Here is a 19,931-nt window from a genome sequence, read left to right as displayed (position 1 = left end):
AAAACGAGACAGAGCACCCGCGATGTCATTATTAATTCCAGGCACAAATTTGGCTGAAAAATATATATACCGGTCAGCTGGAACGGGGCAAAGAGGGCGGTCCCCGGGCACGCCTGGCCTTAAATGGGTAGGCCACGCCTCCCCCACCCGCCGATTGGCGGGCAGGGTTGCAGGCACGCCCGGGGATTCCCTTGTTCTCGCGGGGGCAGAAGGCCAGCCCCCGCGTGTGTGGGAGGGGGTGGCCCGCAACCCCCTCTCCTCTCAAGTTCAGAAATGGCTTTACTGTTTCTGACTGTGGAGGCAGAGCGTAGCCATCATAGCTAGTAGACTTCAGTTGCTTTCTCCATCAATTTGCCCAATCCTCTTTTAAAGCCTTCTAAGTCAGTGGCCACCACTGCCTCCTTCTGTGGGTGAGAGTTCCATCGTTTATGCGCTTCATGAAAAATGACTTTATTTTATCTGTCCTGAATCATTTTAGCGAATTAATCAGCTGATGTTATGTTCTTGTTTTTACAAGGTGCTTTTAAATGGCACCAAGAACCCAGCAATGTGATATGCACTCCCAAACATGCTAAAGAGGGGGGGGGGGGGACTAATATGAAAAACACTCCCCAAGTGACATGCTCCAGATTTTTGTTCAACTCCCATCTGCCTTGGCCAGCAAGGCTGATGGTCAGAGATGAGAGGAACTGGAGTCCAAGGAGTTCTGGCGGGCACCATGTCGGCAGACCTTGATGTAAATTAGAGAGAAATCTCTTCCTTTATTCCACTATGATTAAAATTGTAAGAGAGTTGAAACCATTCTGTACCTCTTTTCAGATAGGTTCAGGTCTTCTATGCCCTTCATCTGCAACACAAAGGTACATGCTTTTCCTCACTTAGGTTCCATCATTTCCCCATCATTTTCTCCCTCTATTGTTCAGAGGAGCCTCCCCATTCAGAAACAGTCTATTCTTTGAGCGCCAGTTGCTGAGGAGTGAGCAGATGGCCTTGGGATCCGGCTTGTTGTCTTCTGTGCCTCCATTTGCTTGGCCATGGTTGGAAAGAAGGTGGGCCTTAGACCACCAGGGGTCTTCTTTTGTCCATAGGGTGTGCCCTGGGGTTCTGGCACTCAGCCCCTTCCTCCAGGCAACAGGGCCTTCCTCCCTTGAGCCTGAGTGGCCCTTTAAGGCCTGGGAAAGGAGCCACCTTCTAATGGAGGCAGTCCCTAAAAGCTTCTCTGGCTGCCTTGGTGCAGATGCGCTTGAGTGCTGGAGAGTCCTTGCATCTCCGGGGTGATGATTAATTTAAACAGACAAGGAGGGTTCCTTGCGCTTTTGCCTGCTTCTCCTGTTCCAGAGTGCACCGTGTAGCCTTCTGCCTGAGTGGCTTTTCTTAGCTGAGATTATGTCAGGCGGAGAAAGAGGAAGATTCAGCCAGCAGAAGGAGACAAATCTCAGAGACATGTAAGGAGAGGACACTGCCTTAGAAGATTTCTTCCATTGCATGTGACACAATTATGGCACTGGGGAGAAAGTGGGAGGGGGGCGGATGCAAAGACGAGGCAGGGTTCAGAGAGACACAACAGCACGCAACCCTTGGAAGGGGGCTGGGGGAAATGGAGCTTAGTTGGGATAAACAGGAAGAGGCCCAAAGCAGCCCTCACCAAACTGGTACTTTCCACATGCTTTGGAGTGTAACTCCCATTAGTCCCAGCATCATGTGGTTGATTGGAGTTGTAGTTCACAGCATCTGAAGGGCCACCTGGTTGGGTGGCAACCTGACATGTTCGCACTAGAACTGGGATGAGCCAGAGAGATAATTTAGCCCAGTGTTAATTTAGCCCAACCTGCAGCCCTCTGACTGTTTTGGGACTACAACTCCCATAAGCCCCAGCCAGCACAGCCATAACTGGCAAGGGCTGATGGGAACTGGAGACCTCATCTGGAAAACACCCAGTATGTGATCACACAGTTTGTTCCACCGGGGACTGTTGTGGAATTTCAGAAATTGAGAAATTGCCCAGAGGATGATGTTTTCCTCCCTCCTTCATAAAACTCAGGGTGTGGGGAGGGGGGCAGATGGAAGCAGGTGTTGGGTGTCATCTAGTAAGACTAATGTGGGAGCAGATTCAATATACTTAACACATTATTATGGAATTTGCTTTCTGCCCACCAGGGAAAAAAATATTTTGCTAGGGGTTGAGAGGCATATTCATGGAAGAGAAGGCATCTATCAACACCTTTTTGGCAATGGCAGCTGAAGGAGAACCTCCAAGCACAGCAGTATATAAAAGAGCTTTATGTTCTCCCCAGAATAACATGGGCAAAAATAAACCTCAGAAACAGCCTTATCCTGTGTCACACCATTCATTCCAGTCGCCTCACCTCAAAAAGGGTATTGTAGAGTTGGAAAAGATTCAGAAAAGGACAACCAAAATGAACATGGGGGCGGAGAGACTCCTCTATGAATAAAGGTGGCAGCATTTGGGACTTGTTAGTTTATAGAGAAAAAGCGAGTAAGAGGAAACATGAAGAGTTTATAAAATTGTGCAAAAAATGGAGCAAGTGGATAGAGAAAAGTCTTTTCTCTGTCTCCCATGACACTGGAACTTGTGGACATAACATCTATTGCAGCTGAATGTTGGAAGATTCAGAACAGGTAAAAGGAAGGACTTCTTCAGGTCGCACATAGTTAAACTATGGAACTCTCTTCCACAGGAGGCAGTGATGGCCACCAATTTGGATGGCTTGGAAAAAGGATTGGACAAATTCATGGAGGAGAATATCAATGACTACTAGTCATGTTGGCTGTGATCTGCCTCCTTGGTCCAAGGTGGTAATGCCTCAGAAAACCTGTTGTTGGAAACAGCAGGCAGGAAGAGGGCTGTTGCACTTAGATCCTGCTTGTGGGATTCCCACAGGCACCTGGTTGGCCACTGTGGGAATGGGATGCTGGACTAGATGGGCCATTGGCCTGATCCAGGAGGCTCTTCTGATGTCCTTACGTCCATCTAGCTTGTCATTCACTTGAGAGCCTTCAACTGGAGATGCTATCAGTCTCACAAAACATGCTGAACAAGCTCTAATACTTAAAGTCAGTTAATAACCTCTGCTTTCCTTCTTTCACCCTCCCCACTTCATTCTTTTGTCCATCTGGGTAAAGAACCATATATTGCCCCTGCTTTGCCCATGTACTATGTGAATGTAATTGTTCTGGCTGCAGGCCAGAATCTCTTGACTCTGCATATGCCTATCAAGTATTCAGGTAGCTTCTGCACTGTGATGAGAACGTGCCAAAGGGTCTGTCACCAGGACCTTTCTACGGTCACAACAGCCCTCCAGCGAGCCTTTCCCATGTCTGGCCAGCTGTCTCTCCCATGCCACGGCCTCCTCTGGCCAGCTTGCCATTCCCCCAAAATGCACACATGGACAACAATGCCTCCAGTCTTTTCTAATTTGATAGCCCAAGTTTTTTTTATGTCAACCAGAGACTGCTAAGGAAAATTGACTTGGCTCTTTATTTCTACCCCGAAGATGAGGAAGAAGAAAAAACCCAGTGCTGGGTCTTGAGTGGCAGCCAAGCACCATTCATTGACCCAGCCGTGCCACTGCCTGCGGATCACAGGAAACCAAATAAAATCAGTGGGCAGGAGATATTTGCGCTTTTAATTATCGGAAGAGGTGACATCTGCCCCCATGGAAAGCAGTTTGGAAGCTCCTCTGCCCCCAAACCAAAAGCTTCAATGCACAGCTGCTTCTTAAGGAGGATTCTCTGACACCCAGGATTGATGTGTTCTGCCATCTCCATTTGGCCCATCTCCATTTCAAAATGCAAATGAAATCCCACGTATAATAAAATGTGCATATGCTTAGACTTTGCGACATTGCCCCTCTCCTTTTTTTAGGCAGGAGGCACTCCAAGGTGCAGGTGGAGAAAATGAAGAAATGCTATTGGGTAACAGAGAGAAGGCGGAACTTTTCAACACCTGCTTTGCCCCTGTCTTCACCTGAAAGGAAAGCGGTGCCTAACTTGGTGATAATAGTATAAACGATGCAAGGAGGGAGCTGCAGCCCAAAATAGAAAAAGAGGTTGTCATGGACCACCTAGCTACTTTAAATGAATTCGGCCTGATGGGCTGCACACAAGGATATTAAAGAAGCATGTGGATGTAATCTCAGAGTCTCTGTACTATTTGATAATTCTTGGAGAACAAGTGAGCTTTCTGAGGACTGGAGGCGGACAACTGTTGTCCCCATCTTCAAAAAGGGGTGAAAAGAAGACTCAGGTAACTACTGACCAGTCAGCTTGCCATTGATAACAGGAAAGGTCCTAAAACATTTAATTAAACAATCAGTCTGTGAACACTTAGAAAAGGATGTTGTGATTACTAAGACCCAGCATGGGTTTCTCAAAAACAAACCACGCCAGAGAAATCTAATTTCTTTGATGGAGTTACGAGTTTGGTAGATTGGGGGAATACTGTGGACGTAGTGTATCTTGATTTCAGTAAGGCTTTTGACAAAGTCCTCCATGATGTTCTTGCGGAGAAGTTGATAAAATGTGGGCTGGATGAGGTAATTGTTAAGTGGATTTGTAGCTGGCTGACTGAATGAACCCAGAGTGCTCATTAATGGTTCTTCATTATCCTGGGAAAAAGTGGTTTAGTGTGGTGCTGCAGGGTTCTGTCCTGGGCCCACTGGTGTTCAACATCTTTATAAACGAATTGGATGAAGGAATTAAGGTGATATTTATGAAATTCACAGATGACATCAGACTGGGAGGGGTAGCTAATGCTGCAGAATATAGAATCAAGATTCAGAATGCCCTTAAGAGATTGGAGACCTGGGCCCAAACTAAAAAAAATGAATTTCAATAGGGACAAATGTAAGGTTCTGCACTTAGGCAGGGGGTTGGACTAGATGACCCTTGGGTTCCCTTCCAACTCTACAATTGATGATTCTATTCTTCTAGATGGGGCAAAGTGGCCTTGGGCAAACCCTTCCACGATGAGAAGCTCTCTGTCTTCACGAGACAGAAGACCCTCTTAATCCTAATCTGCCACGGAGCCCCATTAGAGAGAATTTGTAAGCAAAACTCGGGTCCTGCTCCAGTTTGCACGACTGATTTATTGGCTTCATTAGTCGGAGGGGAAGGATCGAGGTTGCCGGGGTGTGATTTATTCTGGCTGCCAGTGAGGCCATTTACCAGTCTCCTGATTTCCTCTGATAACAAATTCCCCCTTCTGTTTAAATAAGAAAAGGGGGGAGAGACAGAGAGATCCAGAAAGATGTTTTGGTCCCTGCACAGCCTCTGGAGAGACATAACTCTCACATTTTTCATGACACGCCTCTTGGGTTGAATCTCAATCAGAGCAGTGTGGGGCTCAGAGCTCAGCTTCCTGAACCTGTCAAGGACCTTGTGAGAATGAAGCAGCAGAGTTCAGAGATTGTCTTGATTGCTTTTTTCTTCATAAGGCCAATTAAGTATCACAGAATATAGCATACACCCTTTTCGCTGTTGCATCTTTTGATTGGTGTTAATGGTGTGTCAGGTGCTGTACGGGTGACCCAGTGCAGAGTAGAACAGAGATTTTCAAACTGTATTCTAATTCAACCTTTCGCTAGCCGGTGTCCTCCAGATGTTTGGACTCCTATCAACCCCCAGCCAGCATGGCTGTTTTGGACTCCAACTCCCATCAGCCCTAGCCAGCACAGCCATTTTTTACTACAACTCAGCTGGGGTTGATGGGAGTTGGAGTCCCACCACCTTTGGAGGTTGCTGGGTTGTAGCAGTACTGTTCTCAGAGATGGGAACAATTGGCATAGGCCCTAACCACTGCCAAACATCTGCGTAGAAAGTATCCCTTGAAGGCAGATAGCTTTAAGAACCCTACGGATGTTCTTGATGGATAGGGGAGTCCTGGGTTCCAATCTCTGCTTGGCAATATAGGCAGCTGAGTGCTAGCTAGCCACTGTCTTTCAACCTCACAGGATTGCCCCAACAATAAAATTGGAAAATGCCTACATGTACCTGTAGCTCCTTGGTGGGTTACAAAAACGATCAACCAGTCTATAAGCTTAGGGTCCATTTTGCCTTGTCTTACAACACACACACGTGACTCACTTTCTGCCATGAGGGATTTGTGGGCAACATAGTCCTACTGAGAACCAAGTAAGAATGTCAGAGAATTCCAATGAAAAAGAGAGCGATTAAAATTGCCAGTGTTCGCTTATTAGTCCTGTCTCCAGAATGGACATTAATCCAACAAATAGAAATGATAATAACTATATTATTCACGCATCAAAGACTATATGATGATGCATAATTAATTGATTGATTGATTGATTGATTGTTTGTTTGCATCATGGTTCCTTTGCATTGAAGTGAATGCTGTGGAATAATGTAATTAATTGCATAATTTATTTACTTAATGTTTCGCCATGACGAACAGTGAAACGTATAAAATAGTTTTTGTTGGAACCTTTTCATTCTGTTCAAATGATAGCAAAATGGAAACATTGCTCCATTAGGCGAATACGGGGCACCAAAGCCATCCAGGGGGAGACAATGTTCAGAGATGGACTTGTCACTGGCTTCCCCACTGAAGTAGAACTTGCTTTCTCTAGGAATTCGCCAGAGTTCAGGCCTGAGCATTTCCTGGAACACCTGGTTTAGGTTCAGCTTCTCGTAAATCATGTTGCCTACCACCCTGAGGACTAGAAGCTTACTTGATTTCTTTTTAAAAAAATAAAGTGTGGCCTTTCAGAACTGTATTCATGTATTTTGAGTAAAGACAGGTTCTGTTCTGTATGATTGCAGGCATGCAGAGTAAGCCAGTGTCCAGTCTTGTGCCCAAGTAGCCGTCTCCGTAAGAAGCAATTCCCAGGGCCTGAATTTGAAAGTCCAGTGATGTTACACAAGCTGGCACGTTGTACGTTGCATCGCATGCCTCCGAAGGGCCTTGTCACATCAGCTTAAGCTTCTTGCTGACCAAAGTGCAGAAGGAGTGCTGCGAACAATGGAGATTGCATCCTCCTGAAGCACGTCTCTCTCTCTCTCTCTCTCTCTCTCTCGCTCTCTCTCTCTCTCTTTCCCTCTCTCTCTCGCTCTCTCTCTCTCTCTCTGTGTGTGTGTGTGTGTGTGTGAACAGCTATAAAACTCTGGACTCGTCTTCTCTGCCTCTCTCTCCCCTCTTCTGCTCCTGCTGCTGCGGCCATCCTCCCTTGACAGGACCTTTTCCAGAAGGAAACTGGCAGCTTATTCTTCCGGGAATGGAAGGGTATTAGAAGAAGCAAAAACAAAAGCAATAAGTAGTATTAATGTAAGATTAATACTTTTAAAATGCTGTCCCCAGGGAAGCTCGCCTGACACCATCATTATATATCTTTAGGCACCAGGCAAAAACTCCTCTGTAACCAGATCTTTGGCCTCTAACTATCTGTGGCCTTTCAGAAGGGAGTGGGGTATTTTTAATGTATTCCTGCCCCCTGGTTTTAATATATATACTGTGGGAGGGGGACAGTGCCAGATTTACGTATAAGCTAAACAAGCTGTAGCTTAGGGTCCCACTCTCTTGGGGGCCCCCAAAAAAATTAAATGGGGAAAAAACTGGATGTACATTTCCAAAATATAAGATTAAAAAACAAATGAAATAAAACCTACACACAGCAACAGTGTTTTGTGTTGTGTAGGCTCCTATGATGTAAGTAATGGGCCCTGCCTGTTCCCTAAAATTGTATTTCGGTCCAACAATTGCTTTGATAAAATACGTATTTTGTCACGTGAAAATGGCTTTAGATACTTACTAGGTCCATAAATTACCATATAGCATATATTCAGCACAAAAAACAGCGACAATTTGTTGTTGACAAAGGACAGCTGGACGTATAAAGGGCCCCATTACCCTCAGTAGCTTATGGCCTCATCAAACCTAAATCCAGCCCCCCCCCCCGGGGGGGGGCGTTGTCTTGTGCAAGTTAAAGCGACCAACAAATTAAATTAAGGAGAAGAAGATGGCTTTAAAAGAGGATTAGACAAATTCATGGAGAGAGGACTCATAATGGCTACTAGTCATGATGGCTCTGCTTTGCCTCAACAGCTGGAAGCAGCAGTGCTTCTGAATGCTACTTGCTGGAAGCCACAGGAGTCGCTCTTGTGCTTGAATCCTGCTTGTGGGTTTCCCATTGGGGCATCTGGTTGGTCATTGTGAGAACAGGATGCTGGGCCAGGCCTCATCCAGCAAGGCTATTCTTACATTCTTCAGTTTTCTTTTTTCTTTGTACTTTTGATTCCAGAGTAGTACTTTTTACATTAATAATAAGGGCTGTAGCTCAGGGGCAGAGCACCCGCTTTGCATAAGAACATAAGGAGGGCCTGCAGGGTGAGGCCCAAAGGGCATCTAGTCCAGCCTTCAGTTCTCAGAGTAGCTGGCCAGATGCCTATGGGAAACCCCGCAAGCAGGATCTGAGCTCAAGAGGCCTGTTCCCTCCTGTGGATCCTAGCAACTGATATTCAGGAGCATTGCTGCTTCCAGCTGTCGAGGCAGAGCGTAGCCAACATGACTAGTAGACATAGATAGTTCTCTCTGCCATGAATTTGTTTAGTCCTCTTCTACAGGCACCCGTGTCGGTGGCCATCGCTGCCTCCCCCAGGGGCCAGTTCCTTAGGGAAGGGAAGTGGGTGGGTATTAGTAGAATAAAAAAATAAAACTGATTTGCAGTCGACTAGATGTGGCTGCTGCCAAGCTGGGGATCTGATCCAGTTCCTCAAGCAATTTCTTCACCCCCAGTTTTGGAGATGGTAGCCAAAAAGCAGGGGGCAGGGGATTAAAGTGGACCCTTTGGCTGGGGGTGCAGATTGTCCTCTCTCTGTTTATGAGATTGGTCACACTGAGTGGGGAGAATATGATCACCCCACTTTCCTCAGTAGATTTGCCTGGAGAAAGCCTGGGTGGATTGGAGAGTGAGTGTGTTTAAAGGTGTTAAGTTGCTTAAAAGGAAGAGATGTAGCTCAGTGGTTAGAGCGCCTGCTTTGCACACAGAAACTCCCAGGCTCAATTCTTGGTGGCATCTTCAGGTAGGGAAGAAAAAGATTCCCTCTCTGGAGTCTTAGAGAGTTGCTGCCAGTCAGTGTAGGAAACGCTGAGCTGTATGGACCAGTGGTCTGACTCTGTGAAAGGGAGCTTACTAACCCCAACTGTGTGAGGCTGAAGGGGAATGTGTTGTCTTTCCTCCTTGGCATTGTGTTAAAACACACCTGAATGCTCCAGACCAGCAAACTGCTAAAACTTCTGCTTTTATAGAGGTTGGCACACCTGCTGATGATCAATTAAGCAAGGACATTTGATTAGCATCCCCTAAGTATACCCTTACTGCTTTCATAGGAATTAAGATTCCTATGGAAGCAGTAAGGGTGTACTTAGTTTTTCCACACATGATTTCTCCATCTTGGCTTTGTTTCTATTAATTAAATCATGAGACAGATGTCATGTGTTGTTCTTCATCTGAGGTTGCGTTTACCTAATTTCAAGACCTGCTAAGGAACAAATGATTGCTATTATGTCCTGATATGTAAAACCACATAATTCAAAGGAGGTACACTTTCTTTTTCCCAAGACTGTATGTTGTAGGTATTTCTCATCTCTGTGTTATTCCATTTGTATATTTACAAAATCACACCATGCAGTATAAAAAGTATCTTCCCCGCCCCCTCTCTCATTGCTACCTTCCAGTTTTTGCAACGGCTTTTCTATTGTGGGCTGTTTGCCAGTGTATGTTTTACCAGTGATCAATATTCATTAATTGCAAGGTTTTCCAAGTTCTAGCGATTACTGTTCTAGCTGCTGTTAATAAATGTGTTATTAATGCCTTACTTCTCAATTGGTCCATATTTGAAGTATATTTCCCAGTAACCCCAGCATTTTAGCTTTACTTTATTTATAAAGCTAAAATGCTGGGGTTATTGGGATTGTCTGAGCCGTAATCTTAAGATATCTCTTTTGAAACTTTAAAGGGAAGAACTTTGGGGGCCTGTAATGCTCACCTCATATTTCAGAGGAGCCTTTCTAACTGCTACAATTCATATCTTTGAGCCAGGAAATTCAGCATCAAAATCATGACTAAATCCAAGAATAACCGCAGATGTGGAAGCCTGCAGTAAACTAGCAATCGATCAACAATCAAACGCTATGTGTTACTTCCCAGGGAGACTCTTCTTGACCTTGTGGACCTCTCCTCCTCTAGGTTTTCCGGAGTGGCGAGGGCATGGGGATCCGACTGGACAGTGCCTCCGCCTTTCAGGGGGCCATCATCTCGCCACACTACGACTCCCTCCTGGTGAAAGTCATTGCTCACGGCAAAGACCACACCACGGCAGCTTCCAAGATGAGCCGCGCCCTGGCTGAGTTCCGGATCCGCGGGGTCAAGGTAGGAAAGGGCCTCCAGGCTCATGCGCTTTCGGATTTTCTTGTTTGCCAAGGCTGAGACTTGTGCTAGGGGCAGCTGACCTGTTGGTGTTTCTCCTTATAACATGTGCTTTTATTTATCCTTTTGGGGCAGGGGATGTGTGTAAAGATTAATTTTGGCAGCCACTGTATAAATACTTCCTCTTCCATGCTGTTTGAGTGTCTGCACACTACAGATATAGATCAGTTTAAGGCTGCATTCCCATGCACTGATAGCTGAGAATAAGTCTCACTGAAGTCTCTGTGGCTTACTTCTGAATAGACATGCATCCATCGGATTCCTATGCCATTTAGTTTCCCTAGGAAAATCCTGGGGGCTAGTTTTATGAAAGACACTAAATGTCCTCTGCATACTATAACTCCCAAGATTCTGTGTGGTAAGTTACTACAATTTCACTAGTCTAAAAGCAATGGTAAGTGTGCATTGCATTGGACTCTTCGGCTTGTTCTTACATTCTTCTTTTTATAAATATTTTTAATGCTGCTATAAACACACATTTTCTGATCTTTACCCAAATCATCAGTTCCTTGGGAGAGATTCCCTGCCTGAAATCCTAGGTTGCTGCTGCAAGTCAGTGTGGACATTACTGAGCTGGACTGACTTGATGGATGGATGGATTATTTTGATTTCTATAACAATATCTTTAAAAATATCTCTAGACGGTGTACAAAAAACTGAAGCAACAACAGGCAACTTAAACAAAATATTATAAAAACATATGTAACATTAATACAAAGTTATTAATATATATATATCAATATCAATTCATTTTCCTTCTGACACACCTCTCAGCTTCTGAGTTCTCACCCAGGGCCTAACAAGCTCTCAGCTCACCCACAACATTTCATGATGATAAGAGTTCCTGGAAACAGCCGACATCACCCTAATCTCTCACTCTGGACATGGTTTTTATGGCAGGTCCAAGGTGGGTGGTACTTCCTCAGGCTGCCCACAGCTGTGCCTAATTCAGCTGCACTCTTCACACCCAGTTCCAGGTACAGCAGGTTTCTTGAGTTTCCCTGGGGGTCCAGAGGTTGGGAAAAGGGCCCCCCCTCACTCACAGCTCTCTCCTCCCCCTCCAGCTGCTAGTTGTCTATTCCGTTACATTTACACCACCTTGGCTGTTCAAAACATTTTAAAATTCTAGCAAGGATTAAGTTAATGGTCCCCAGAGCCCTAAGACTCTATTCCTAAAATTGCATGTTAGCCAAAACTCTATCTATCAGTGCTCGCTGAAGTAGAAGCTGCCAGATAGTGTTCAATCCCACTTTCCCAGGCATGTGAGAGTGGCAAAGTGACATCCTTGCTCTTCCACTTCAGCTTGAAAACCTTGCTCCTTTATCTGTGGCATCAATTGCCATGCTGGCCTTGACATTACATTGTGTATTGTTGGCCTCTGGAATCCATTGAAAGTAGAAGCAGCTCTGTAGGCAGAAAGTACAGCTGCCCTGTAAGCACCCATGTTTTCAAAGAGCATCCAGTCCCCATCCTGCAGATCTGGCAGCTTCCCGTGTTCCTTATTAATGTAACATTTTTATATGTAACTCTGTATATTTGTAAAAGTAGTTGTTAACTTGTCTGTTGTTGCTTTAGTTTCACGTACACCGCTTCGAGATATTTTTTCATATATTAAGTGGCACAGAAGTGACCTAAATGAAGAAATAAATTGACGACTCAAGGCGCAGGGAGAGAGACAAGAAAGAGTGGTGCAGTTGAGGCAGGATTTTAAATTTCAGCATCTCAGATCGAAGGCTTGTTTTGCTGAGTCTTGGTTTTTACAGGGGATGCTGCATCCACCTGCTGCCCTTCTGATGATTTGGATGATGACTCCAGCAGCCATGCTGGCTGAGGCTGATGGGAGTTGTAGTTCATAAACATCCGGAGGACGCCAGGTTGGCAAAGGCGCCTTCAGCTTGTTCAGAGTCTGCCAACCCGCAGTATCGCTGCCCTTGTTAAGACCTCCCCTTCCCCTTCCCCTGACCTCCTTCACTCCACAGGGGGACAAAGCAACCAGACGATCCCCCTCCTCTGGGCTGGTATCCGATGACATTGGCAGGGCTGGTTCCCTTGCAGTGATGCCATACGGTGCCTCAGTGCCAGGGGAGGACCAGCCGCCTGCCATATGCTTGTCTGCGCTGGGAGGTGTTGTTGCTGACTGGCAGGGCGCCATGGCATGAGGACATCTGCTTGTCTGGGCCTTCTGTCCCAGGAAACCTGCCGTGAGGCTTTTCATGCACTTTACAGTGGAGGGGGAAGCCATAAGGGTTCACATCCTACTTTGTTGCATGCTTGTGCGATGGCACACCTGGATTTTCAATCTTGGGCAGGCCACAAACACACCTGTTTTATGGGTGAGCTATCATGTATTATCTGCACTGGCTGCAGAATTTGAGAGGGCTTCAGGCAGGTCACTCGTATCCCTTAAGAGGCAGGGTGTGGGAAATGGAGAACCCTCACAGTGCTTTGTGCAATGTGGGAAAGAGCAGTATTGTCAAGGAAATGGGCCTTCTTCCAGCGTGGCCCTCCCAGCAAATGTCCAGCTGCGTGTGGCCTCCTGCTTCGGGGGTCAGTGTCTTTATTTACTTACATTTATATACCACCAAGGAGCTCACGTGCGTCTCTTCATTTTATCCTCATAACAATCCTAGGAGGTAGGTTGCTTACACTGAGAGGGAGTGACTGGCCCAAGGTCACAGCCAGTGAGCTTCATGGCTGAGTCAGGATTCAAACCCTGGTCTCCGAGTTCATAGTCCAACGCTCTACTACATAGTCCACTACACTACCACTGGCTAAGCTTGCTTGCTTGCTTGCTCCACCCTCTCTCCTGTTAGCATCGTGAACAGAATCCAGGGAGGCAGTGGTGGTGGTGGCCTCAAGCCTGGGGCCTACCTTGGCTTTGTAACAGTCATCAGCAGGGTCTGAGAAACTGACGCAGGCAGACGCTCGTCAACTAGAGTCCGGAAACCTATTCCACATTTGCACCATACATTTAAAGTGCTGTGATACCACTTGAAACAGTCATGGCTTCCCCCAAAGAATTCTGGGAGCTGCAGTTTGCTAAGGGAGCTCAGAGCTGTTGGGAGACTCCCCTGTTCCCGTCCCAGAGCCATAATTCCCAGACTGGTTTAATCACCAGTCCATTTTCACTCTGGGAAAATGACCAGTCTGTGGGTCCTTCTCTTTGCTTGTGGGTTCTCATCTCACACATCGACAAGGGCCTCTGTCTCACCACCCTGGTGCACATAGGGATGTCACTTCTCAGTTTGCTGAGGCCCTTGCAGATACTTGGCTGCTTGTAGGGAAAGGAGACGATGGAGGCTGCCTGGCACAATAGAGCCAGGCTCCTCAGCTGCTGCCAGGCGGCATTAAGGGGAGGAGGTAGTTTGCGCTGCTGAGCCAGAGCTCTCCTTGCATCAGCCAAGGTACCTCAAGGCAGGAAAAGGCATTTGAGGTTCAGCTCATCGGAGAGCCGAGGGAGGAGGGAGCTGCCATCCACGCTTGGCATAGAATCATAGAATCGTAGAGTTGGAAGGGACCCCAATGGTCATCTAGTCCAACCCCCTGCAAGGCAGGAATCACAGCTAAATAAACCTAAATAAACCTTGCTGGGTAGCCATCCAGCCTATGTTTGGACTACAGGTCCCATCAGCCCCAACCAGCATTGTCATATGATGGCTGTGGCTGATGGGACTTGTAGTCCAAAACATCTGGTGAAGGTTGTGTCATTGCTTCCATTGTTTAGGTGTTTTTATTTCCTTCCTGCTGATACTAAATTTCCACATGGCAGTTGGATCAGAGACATTGGCGGCTGGCGGGGCACCTGTCAGCATCTATTGGCCATGGCACCTAAATGGAGCCTCCCTATTCAGAGGCTGTGTATCTCTAAATAACAGGGGGACACATCTTGCCCGGCAGCAGCAGGGACTTGTTGCCTTCTTGCCCTGTGTTTGGGTTTTCTAGCTGGAAAGCATCTTAGCTGGCCACTGTGGGCAACTAACTGCTGGGATTGATGGACCCTTGGGCTAATCCAGTAGGGCTCATCTTCATAAGAGGTGTTTCTGCTATAGTGATTTATTTTATTCTATTTTATTTTATTTTTTAATTATTTTTATTGAATTATGCAAATACAAACAAAACAAAGCATGCAAACATATCAGCTAAAGACAAAAAAGAAAGAAGAAAAGTAGAGAAAAAAGGGGGAAAGAAACAAAAACAAAGCAAAAACAGAGCAAACGCAAAAAGTAAGAACATAAATATAGTACAAAAAAACTGCAATAGACATCCCAGAATGTCATTTCTCTGCTGAGGTACTGACCCTTCTGGGGTGAAACTCTTTTAATTATTCTTTGTTTTTTGACCTCCGTCAACCTCACAGCAGTTCGTTTCCTATAGCTAGAGCAGTTTCTCTGTATTTCAATATAATCCTGATCTTGGTATAAGGAAACATTTTCCCACTTAGATTTATTCTAAGCACAACCAAATCTTGATTGTTGAACCTTGACTCTTTAGATAGGTGTCTGCTATAGTGATTTAGACCAGGGGTCGGCAAGGTTTACCTCGCCAGGGCCTGTTCACTCCCGTGGAGATCGCTCAGTGGGCCGGATCGCATCTACGCAGATGCAATTTCTGGTGCTGCGGAAGCGAGTCTCCGCTCTGCACTGGTTTAGCACAGCGTGCAGGGACTCACCAAGCGCGTGGCTCGGTTCGGGGGCAGTTCGGGGGCCGTTTAAACAACCACTGTGGGCCACAGGTTGCCGACCCCTGATTTAGACAATGCCATAGGCAAGGGAGCTAACAGAATGCTGTGCCATGCAGTTAAAAAAATCCCTGCACATGAGAATCCTAGCATGTCAGAAAGAGAGAGAAGCCCCATCCTAGCCATCTTCTTGGCATGCTTGTTTTCTGTGTGCAAGGAGTTGCATTGCTCACACCCCTTACGGCTTTGTCCAGTTTTGCTGGGCTCTCCAGATCTCATTCTGAGGCTGATTGTAGGAGACGCTGTATCACGGGCACCCCCTTACAGTTCACCTGCTGCGGGAGGTGGAGGCAGGAGGGGTGACGTGTCCAGCTGGCGGCCCCCAGGCGATGCTTCTTGATGCTTCGTGGCATTTCTGTTGCGTTGAACCGTGCCGATCTGACACAGCTTGCTAATTCCTCCCCGAGCGTCGGGTCACATCGGCTTCCCGAATTCAGCCGCCTTGTGGGCGGGCTGCTGAATATTCAGCGTGTGCATCTCAACGGCCTCCCTTTCCCCTTCCGTGAAAATGATTGCTTCGGAAAAGGGAATTGCCGTCCCTGCCACCTCTCCATGCCCTTCATCAATGCCTCCCAGTTAAATAAACACTCTTGGCACGGATGGCGTGTTGAATAAATAGCAAAGGCTGTTTGCCGATCCTGCCGGCTGGTGCTGATTTGCGGCACCTGGAACAAACGTCGGACCTGCGTGGCCCACATCATAAATGGCCGGCCAGCCCACCTTGTTGCGGTTAGAATCAGTGCCGATGAGGCATTTTAAAGTGGAAGCCGGCCTGTCTTCCGCCTGCAGGAAGTATGTCAGCCCACAAATCTGGCATCCAGAAATAAAATACCTGTGTTGGGGGGGGGGGAGTCTGTAAAGATTCCACCTCCCTCTCTAGGCTTCTGCTCCATTTGAGCACCAATCTTGGGTATCTGCATCTTGTGTTGGGACTCAGGACAGATTAGAGCAGCTGTCCCCAATATCTTGCCCTCCAAATGTTTGGGACTGCAAACTCCCATCAGCCCCAAACAACATGGCGTAGTCTAAGAACAGGAAGCCTGCAGGATCAGGCCAAAGGGGCGGGTGGCATCTAGTTCAGCATCCTGTTCTCATAGTGGCCAACCAGATGCCTGTGAGAAATCCAGCCAGCCAGCATGGCCACTTTGGGATCCCATTGATTCCCACTGACCACAGCCAACAGTGTGGTTCAGAACATCTGGAGGGCACCAGGTTGGGGAAAGCTAGATTAGAGGATTCTTTAATACCTCTCCTCACCTGCCACTTGAGCTAATGGAGTTGATCTTGGACTTGGTGTTGAACACTTCCAGGCTGTTTGTTGGCTTATTCCCTCCACTCCCCTGTGTTCCTGACCCTTGGCCTTTTTGGAGAAGGGGGCCTTCTCACTGTTGGTGCCCAGGTTATGGAATTCCCCAGAGAGGCTTGCCTGACACCCACCCTGTGAGCTTTTAGTCCTTTTAGATCCTTTGTTCTGATGTTGTTCTCTGCAGGTTGCTTTTTTCTTATCTCTGTACTTATTCTTTTAGATTTCACATTTTTATGGTTACGTGGGAGCCGGTTGAAGTTAAATCCTTCGAAGACAGAGGTCCTCTGGCTGGGTCGGGACGATATGGGATTGAGGGGGCAACTCCCATCTCTTGCGGGGGTGCAATTAGTGCCAGCACCGTCCGTTAAGAGTTTGGGTGTAATCTTCGATACCTCCCTTTCCATGGAGGCGCAGATTACAGCTATAACAAAGGCGGCATTTTTTCATCTCCGCCAAGCTAAGCAGTTGGCCCCTTATCTCTCTCGCCCTGACCTAGCCACTGTGATCCATGCGACGGTCACCTCCAGACTGGATTATTGTAACTCGCTCTACGTGGGGCTGCCCTTGAGACTGACCCAGAAACTCCAGCGGGTGCAGAATGCCGCGGCGAGACTCCTTATGGGGTCTTCGCTGCGAGATCACATTCATCCGGTACTATACCAGCTGCACTGGCTCCCGGTGGAGTACAGGATCAGGTTTAAGGTGCTGGTTTTAACCTTTAAAGCCCTATACGGCCTAGGACCCTCGTACCTACGGGACCGCCTCTCCTGGTATGCCCCACAGAGAAACCTACGGTCTGCAAATAATAACATCCTCAAGGTCCCAGGCCTCAGAGAGGTTAGGCTGGCCTCAACTAGAGCCAGGGCCTTCTCGGCTGCGGCTCCAATCTGGTGGAATGCTCTGTCACAAGAGACTAGGGCCCTGCGGGACTTGACATCTTTCCGCAGGGCCTGCAAGACAGAGTTGTCCCGCCAGGCCTTTGATCAGGGCGCAGCCTGACTCCCTCCTCTGGCAACCTGCACAGAACTTTGCTTAATTGGTTGCCATCAATTTGATTTAATTAATTTTTATAATGAAATATTTTTAGATTGTGTGATTATTTGATTTTTTGATTTTTTGATTGTTGTTAGCCGCCCTGAGCCCGGCTTCGGCTGGGGAGGGCGGGATATAAATAAAATTTATTATTATTATTATTATTATTATTATCTTTTTCCCCCTTATCATGTAAACCACCCAGAGAACCTTTGTTGATCGTGCATTAATACTGTGGGTCTGGGGCCACCAACCCTTTTGGATCCATGAGCACATACACACACAACCACACACACGTATACACTGCAACCTAATTCTGTTGTCTGCAACAGAATTCTTATTTCAAACCTGATTTTAGCAGCAGCAGAGAGACCTACGGGGGCCAGAGACGTCCTCTATGGGCACCACACTGGCAACTCATGATGTTAGTAAACTGCATCTTGTGGGAAATCGTGCTCAAGATGACCCAGGATGGATCTGTTGCTTGGCAGCGGAGCCTTTGAGCCGGTCTGCTTTCCTTACAGTCAGAGCAAAGGGTGCTTGTGAGTGAAGTAGGAACTCTAAATCCAGCTCCAGCTTTGCTTTTATTCTGGTCTTTTTTGGCGTGATACAAAGCAATCTAACAATGTACATTTCTCAAAATGTACTTTTCTCAAAATGTACTTTTCTTAAAATGTACATTGCACTGAATTTCCTAGAACTTGCAAAGGTAAAATCAAACAAACAATGCATACCTTTATATATTTACTCATTTACTGCATTTGTAGCCTACCTTTTTTCCTCCCAAGGAGCTCACGGTGGCATACATGGTTCGCCCGCTCCATACTTAGTCCTTACAACAACCCTCTGAGGTAGGTTAGTCTGAGAGGCTCAGTGAGCTTCATGGCCAAGTGAGGATTTGAACCCAGGTTTCCCAGGTCCTAGTTCAACACTCTAACCACTACCCCTTCACACCATACTGACTCTCAGAAGTGCCTTAACTTTGTGGCCTTTGAGCTGCTGTTTGCTTCACATCCGAGGTCAGACGAATGGATGCAAGACCTTAGATTTCAGCCTCTCTTAGGGCCCAGTTCCCTGGGCAAATTACCCTGGCAAGCCCCCACTGAAACAAATGCAAGTTGTAGGTGGAAAACAGAGGAGGAAATGCCTCTGTTAGAATTTGCCATTTCATCTCTACTTTTCCACTTTTAAGCTTAGCAAATTAATGCTGCAATTTTTGGGTGAACATCAGTCAGACGGTTCTATTGGAAAATATTTTGATCGGGGAAGAAACTGTCTCCCAATTCATCAGGCAGCCAATTGAATTTTTTTTGGGTAAAAATAAAATAACATGTTTAAAAAAGCAGATGGCAAACAACATCTTAGAAGAGGATTTCCTTTTCTCTGTGCATGTGTGTGTCTTCAAAGATGGTGCCAACTGCAACACCCACATACAGTAAAGCAAACAAAAATAAAGTGGTTTTCCCCTGGAACTATTTTCTTCAGCTGCAAATTTAAGAGCATATCAATTAAACTTGTAGGATTAAGTGACCAAGATTTATTTAATTGGGTGACAGTCCTAATCAAAATATAAGGGGGTGGATGCATCTCAAATCCCTTTGCTCTTTATATGCTTTAGGATATATGTGTGCTTATATTAAAAGAAATCATCCTAGCCTACCTTAAAGGGGGAAAGGGAAGAGGCAGCTTTAAGATAAGAACATAACGTAAGCCTGCTGCATCAGGCCAGTAGCCCACCTAGTCCAGCATCCTGTTCTCACAGTGGCCAACCAGATGCCCCAATAGGAAGCCCAAAAGCAGGACCCAAGCACATGAGCCCTCTCCCTTCCCATGGCCTCCAGCAACTGGTATTCAGAAACATTGCTGCCTCTGACCATGGAAGCAGAGCAGAGCCATTTTGGCTAGTAATCCTTGATAGCCTTCTCCATGAATTTATCTAATCCTCTTTTAAAGCCATCACTGCCTCCTGTGCAGCCTGGTTCCATACATTAACTGTGCACTGTTATGTATCTTCCAACATTCAGCTTCATTGGATATCCACTCACCTAGTCTTCAAATATTGCAGCCTTTCTTCATAGGGAAGACCAGTTTGTCTGACTGGTCGGCTGGAAGCACTCCTTGATCACCCAAGGAGACAAGACACATTGCTCTGTGCTTGTTCAATTTCATTTAACTCATCTTCCTTGCCTTGCCTTTGCATTATGGGTAAAGCTGTAGGGACTTTGTAAGGGCTTTGAGAGCACGCCCCAATTCTCTTTTGAGTTGTCTGGAATTGGTGAGAGCAAGCTGGCAAGAGCACCCTGGAGCACCCGTGCCTCACACACACTTTGCCAGGCTACTGATTCATGATACATTGACCAGTCAATGGCTTTGCTCTGTAACTGGGCAAAAA

At 46.5% G+C, this 19,931-nt stretch overlaps 1 protein-coding gene and 1 long non-coding RNA gene across 11 annotated transcripts in view; both read left to right on the top strand.

The window, feature by feature from the left end:
• PC (pyruvate carboxylase) overlaps window positions 1-19,931 on the top strand; it is a 265,178-nt gene that overhangs the window by 174,684 nt on the left and 70,563 nt on the right. For all 10 annotated transcript variants that reach the window (XM_080984200.1, XM_080984194.1, XM_080984196.1 and 7 more), the window contains one exon: window positions 10,224-10,406. In XM_080984200.1, coding sequence (XP_080840326.1) covers window positions 10,224-10,406 — 183 coding nt within the window. The remainder of the gene's footprint in view (window positions 1-10,223; window positions 10,407-19,931) is intronic.
• LOC308464759 lies at window positions 419-2,741 on the top strand. The gene is made up of 3 exons (XR_013980152.1): window positions 419-1,049; window positions 1,339-1,445; window positions 2,158-2,741. It is a non-coding gene; the product is annotated as an uncharacterized lncRNA (long non-coding RNA).

Source organism: Podarcis pityusensis, assembly GCF_964106645.2.
Source record: "Podarcis pityusensis genome assembly, chromosome: 16".
Lineage (NCBI taxonomy): Eukaryota > Metazoa > Chordata > Lepidosauria > Squamata > Lacertidae > Podarcis > Podarcis pityusensis.
The sequence above is the reverse complement of the archived record's forward strand: the minus strand, read 5'-3'. Positions and strand labels throughout refer to the sequence as shown.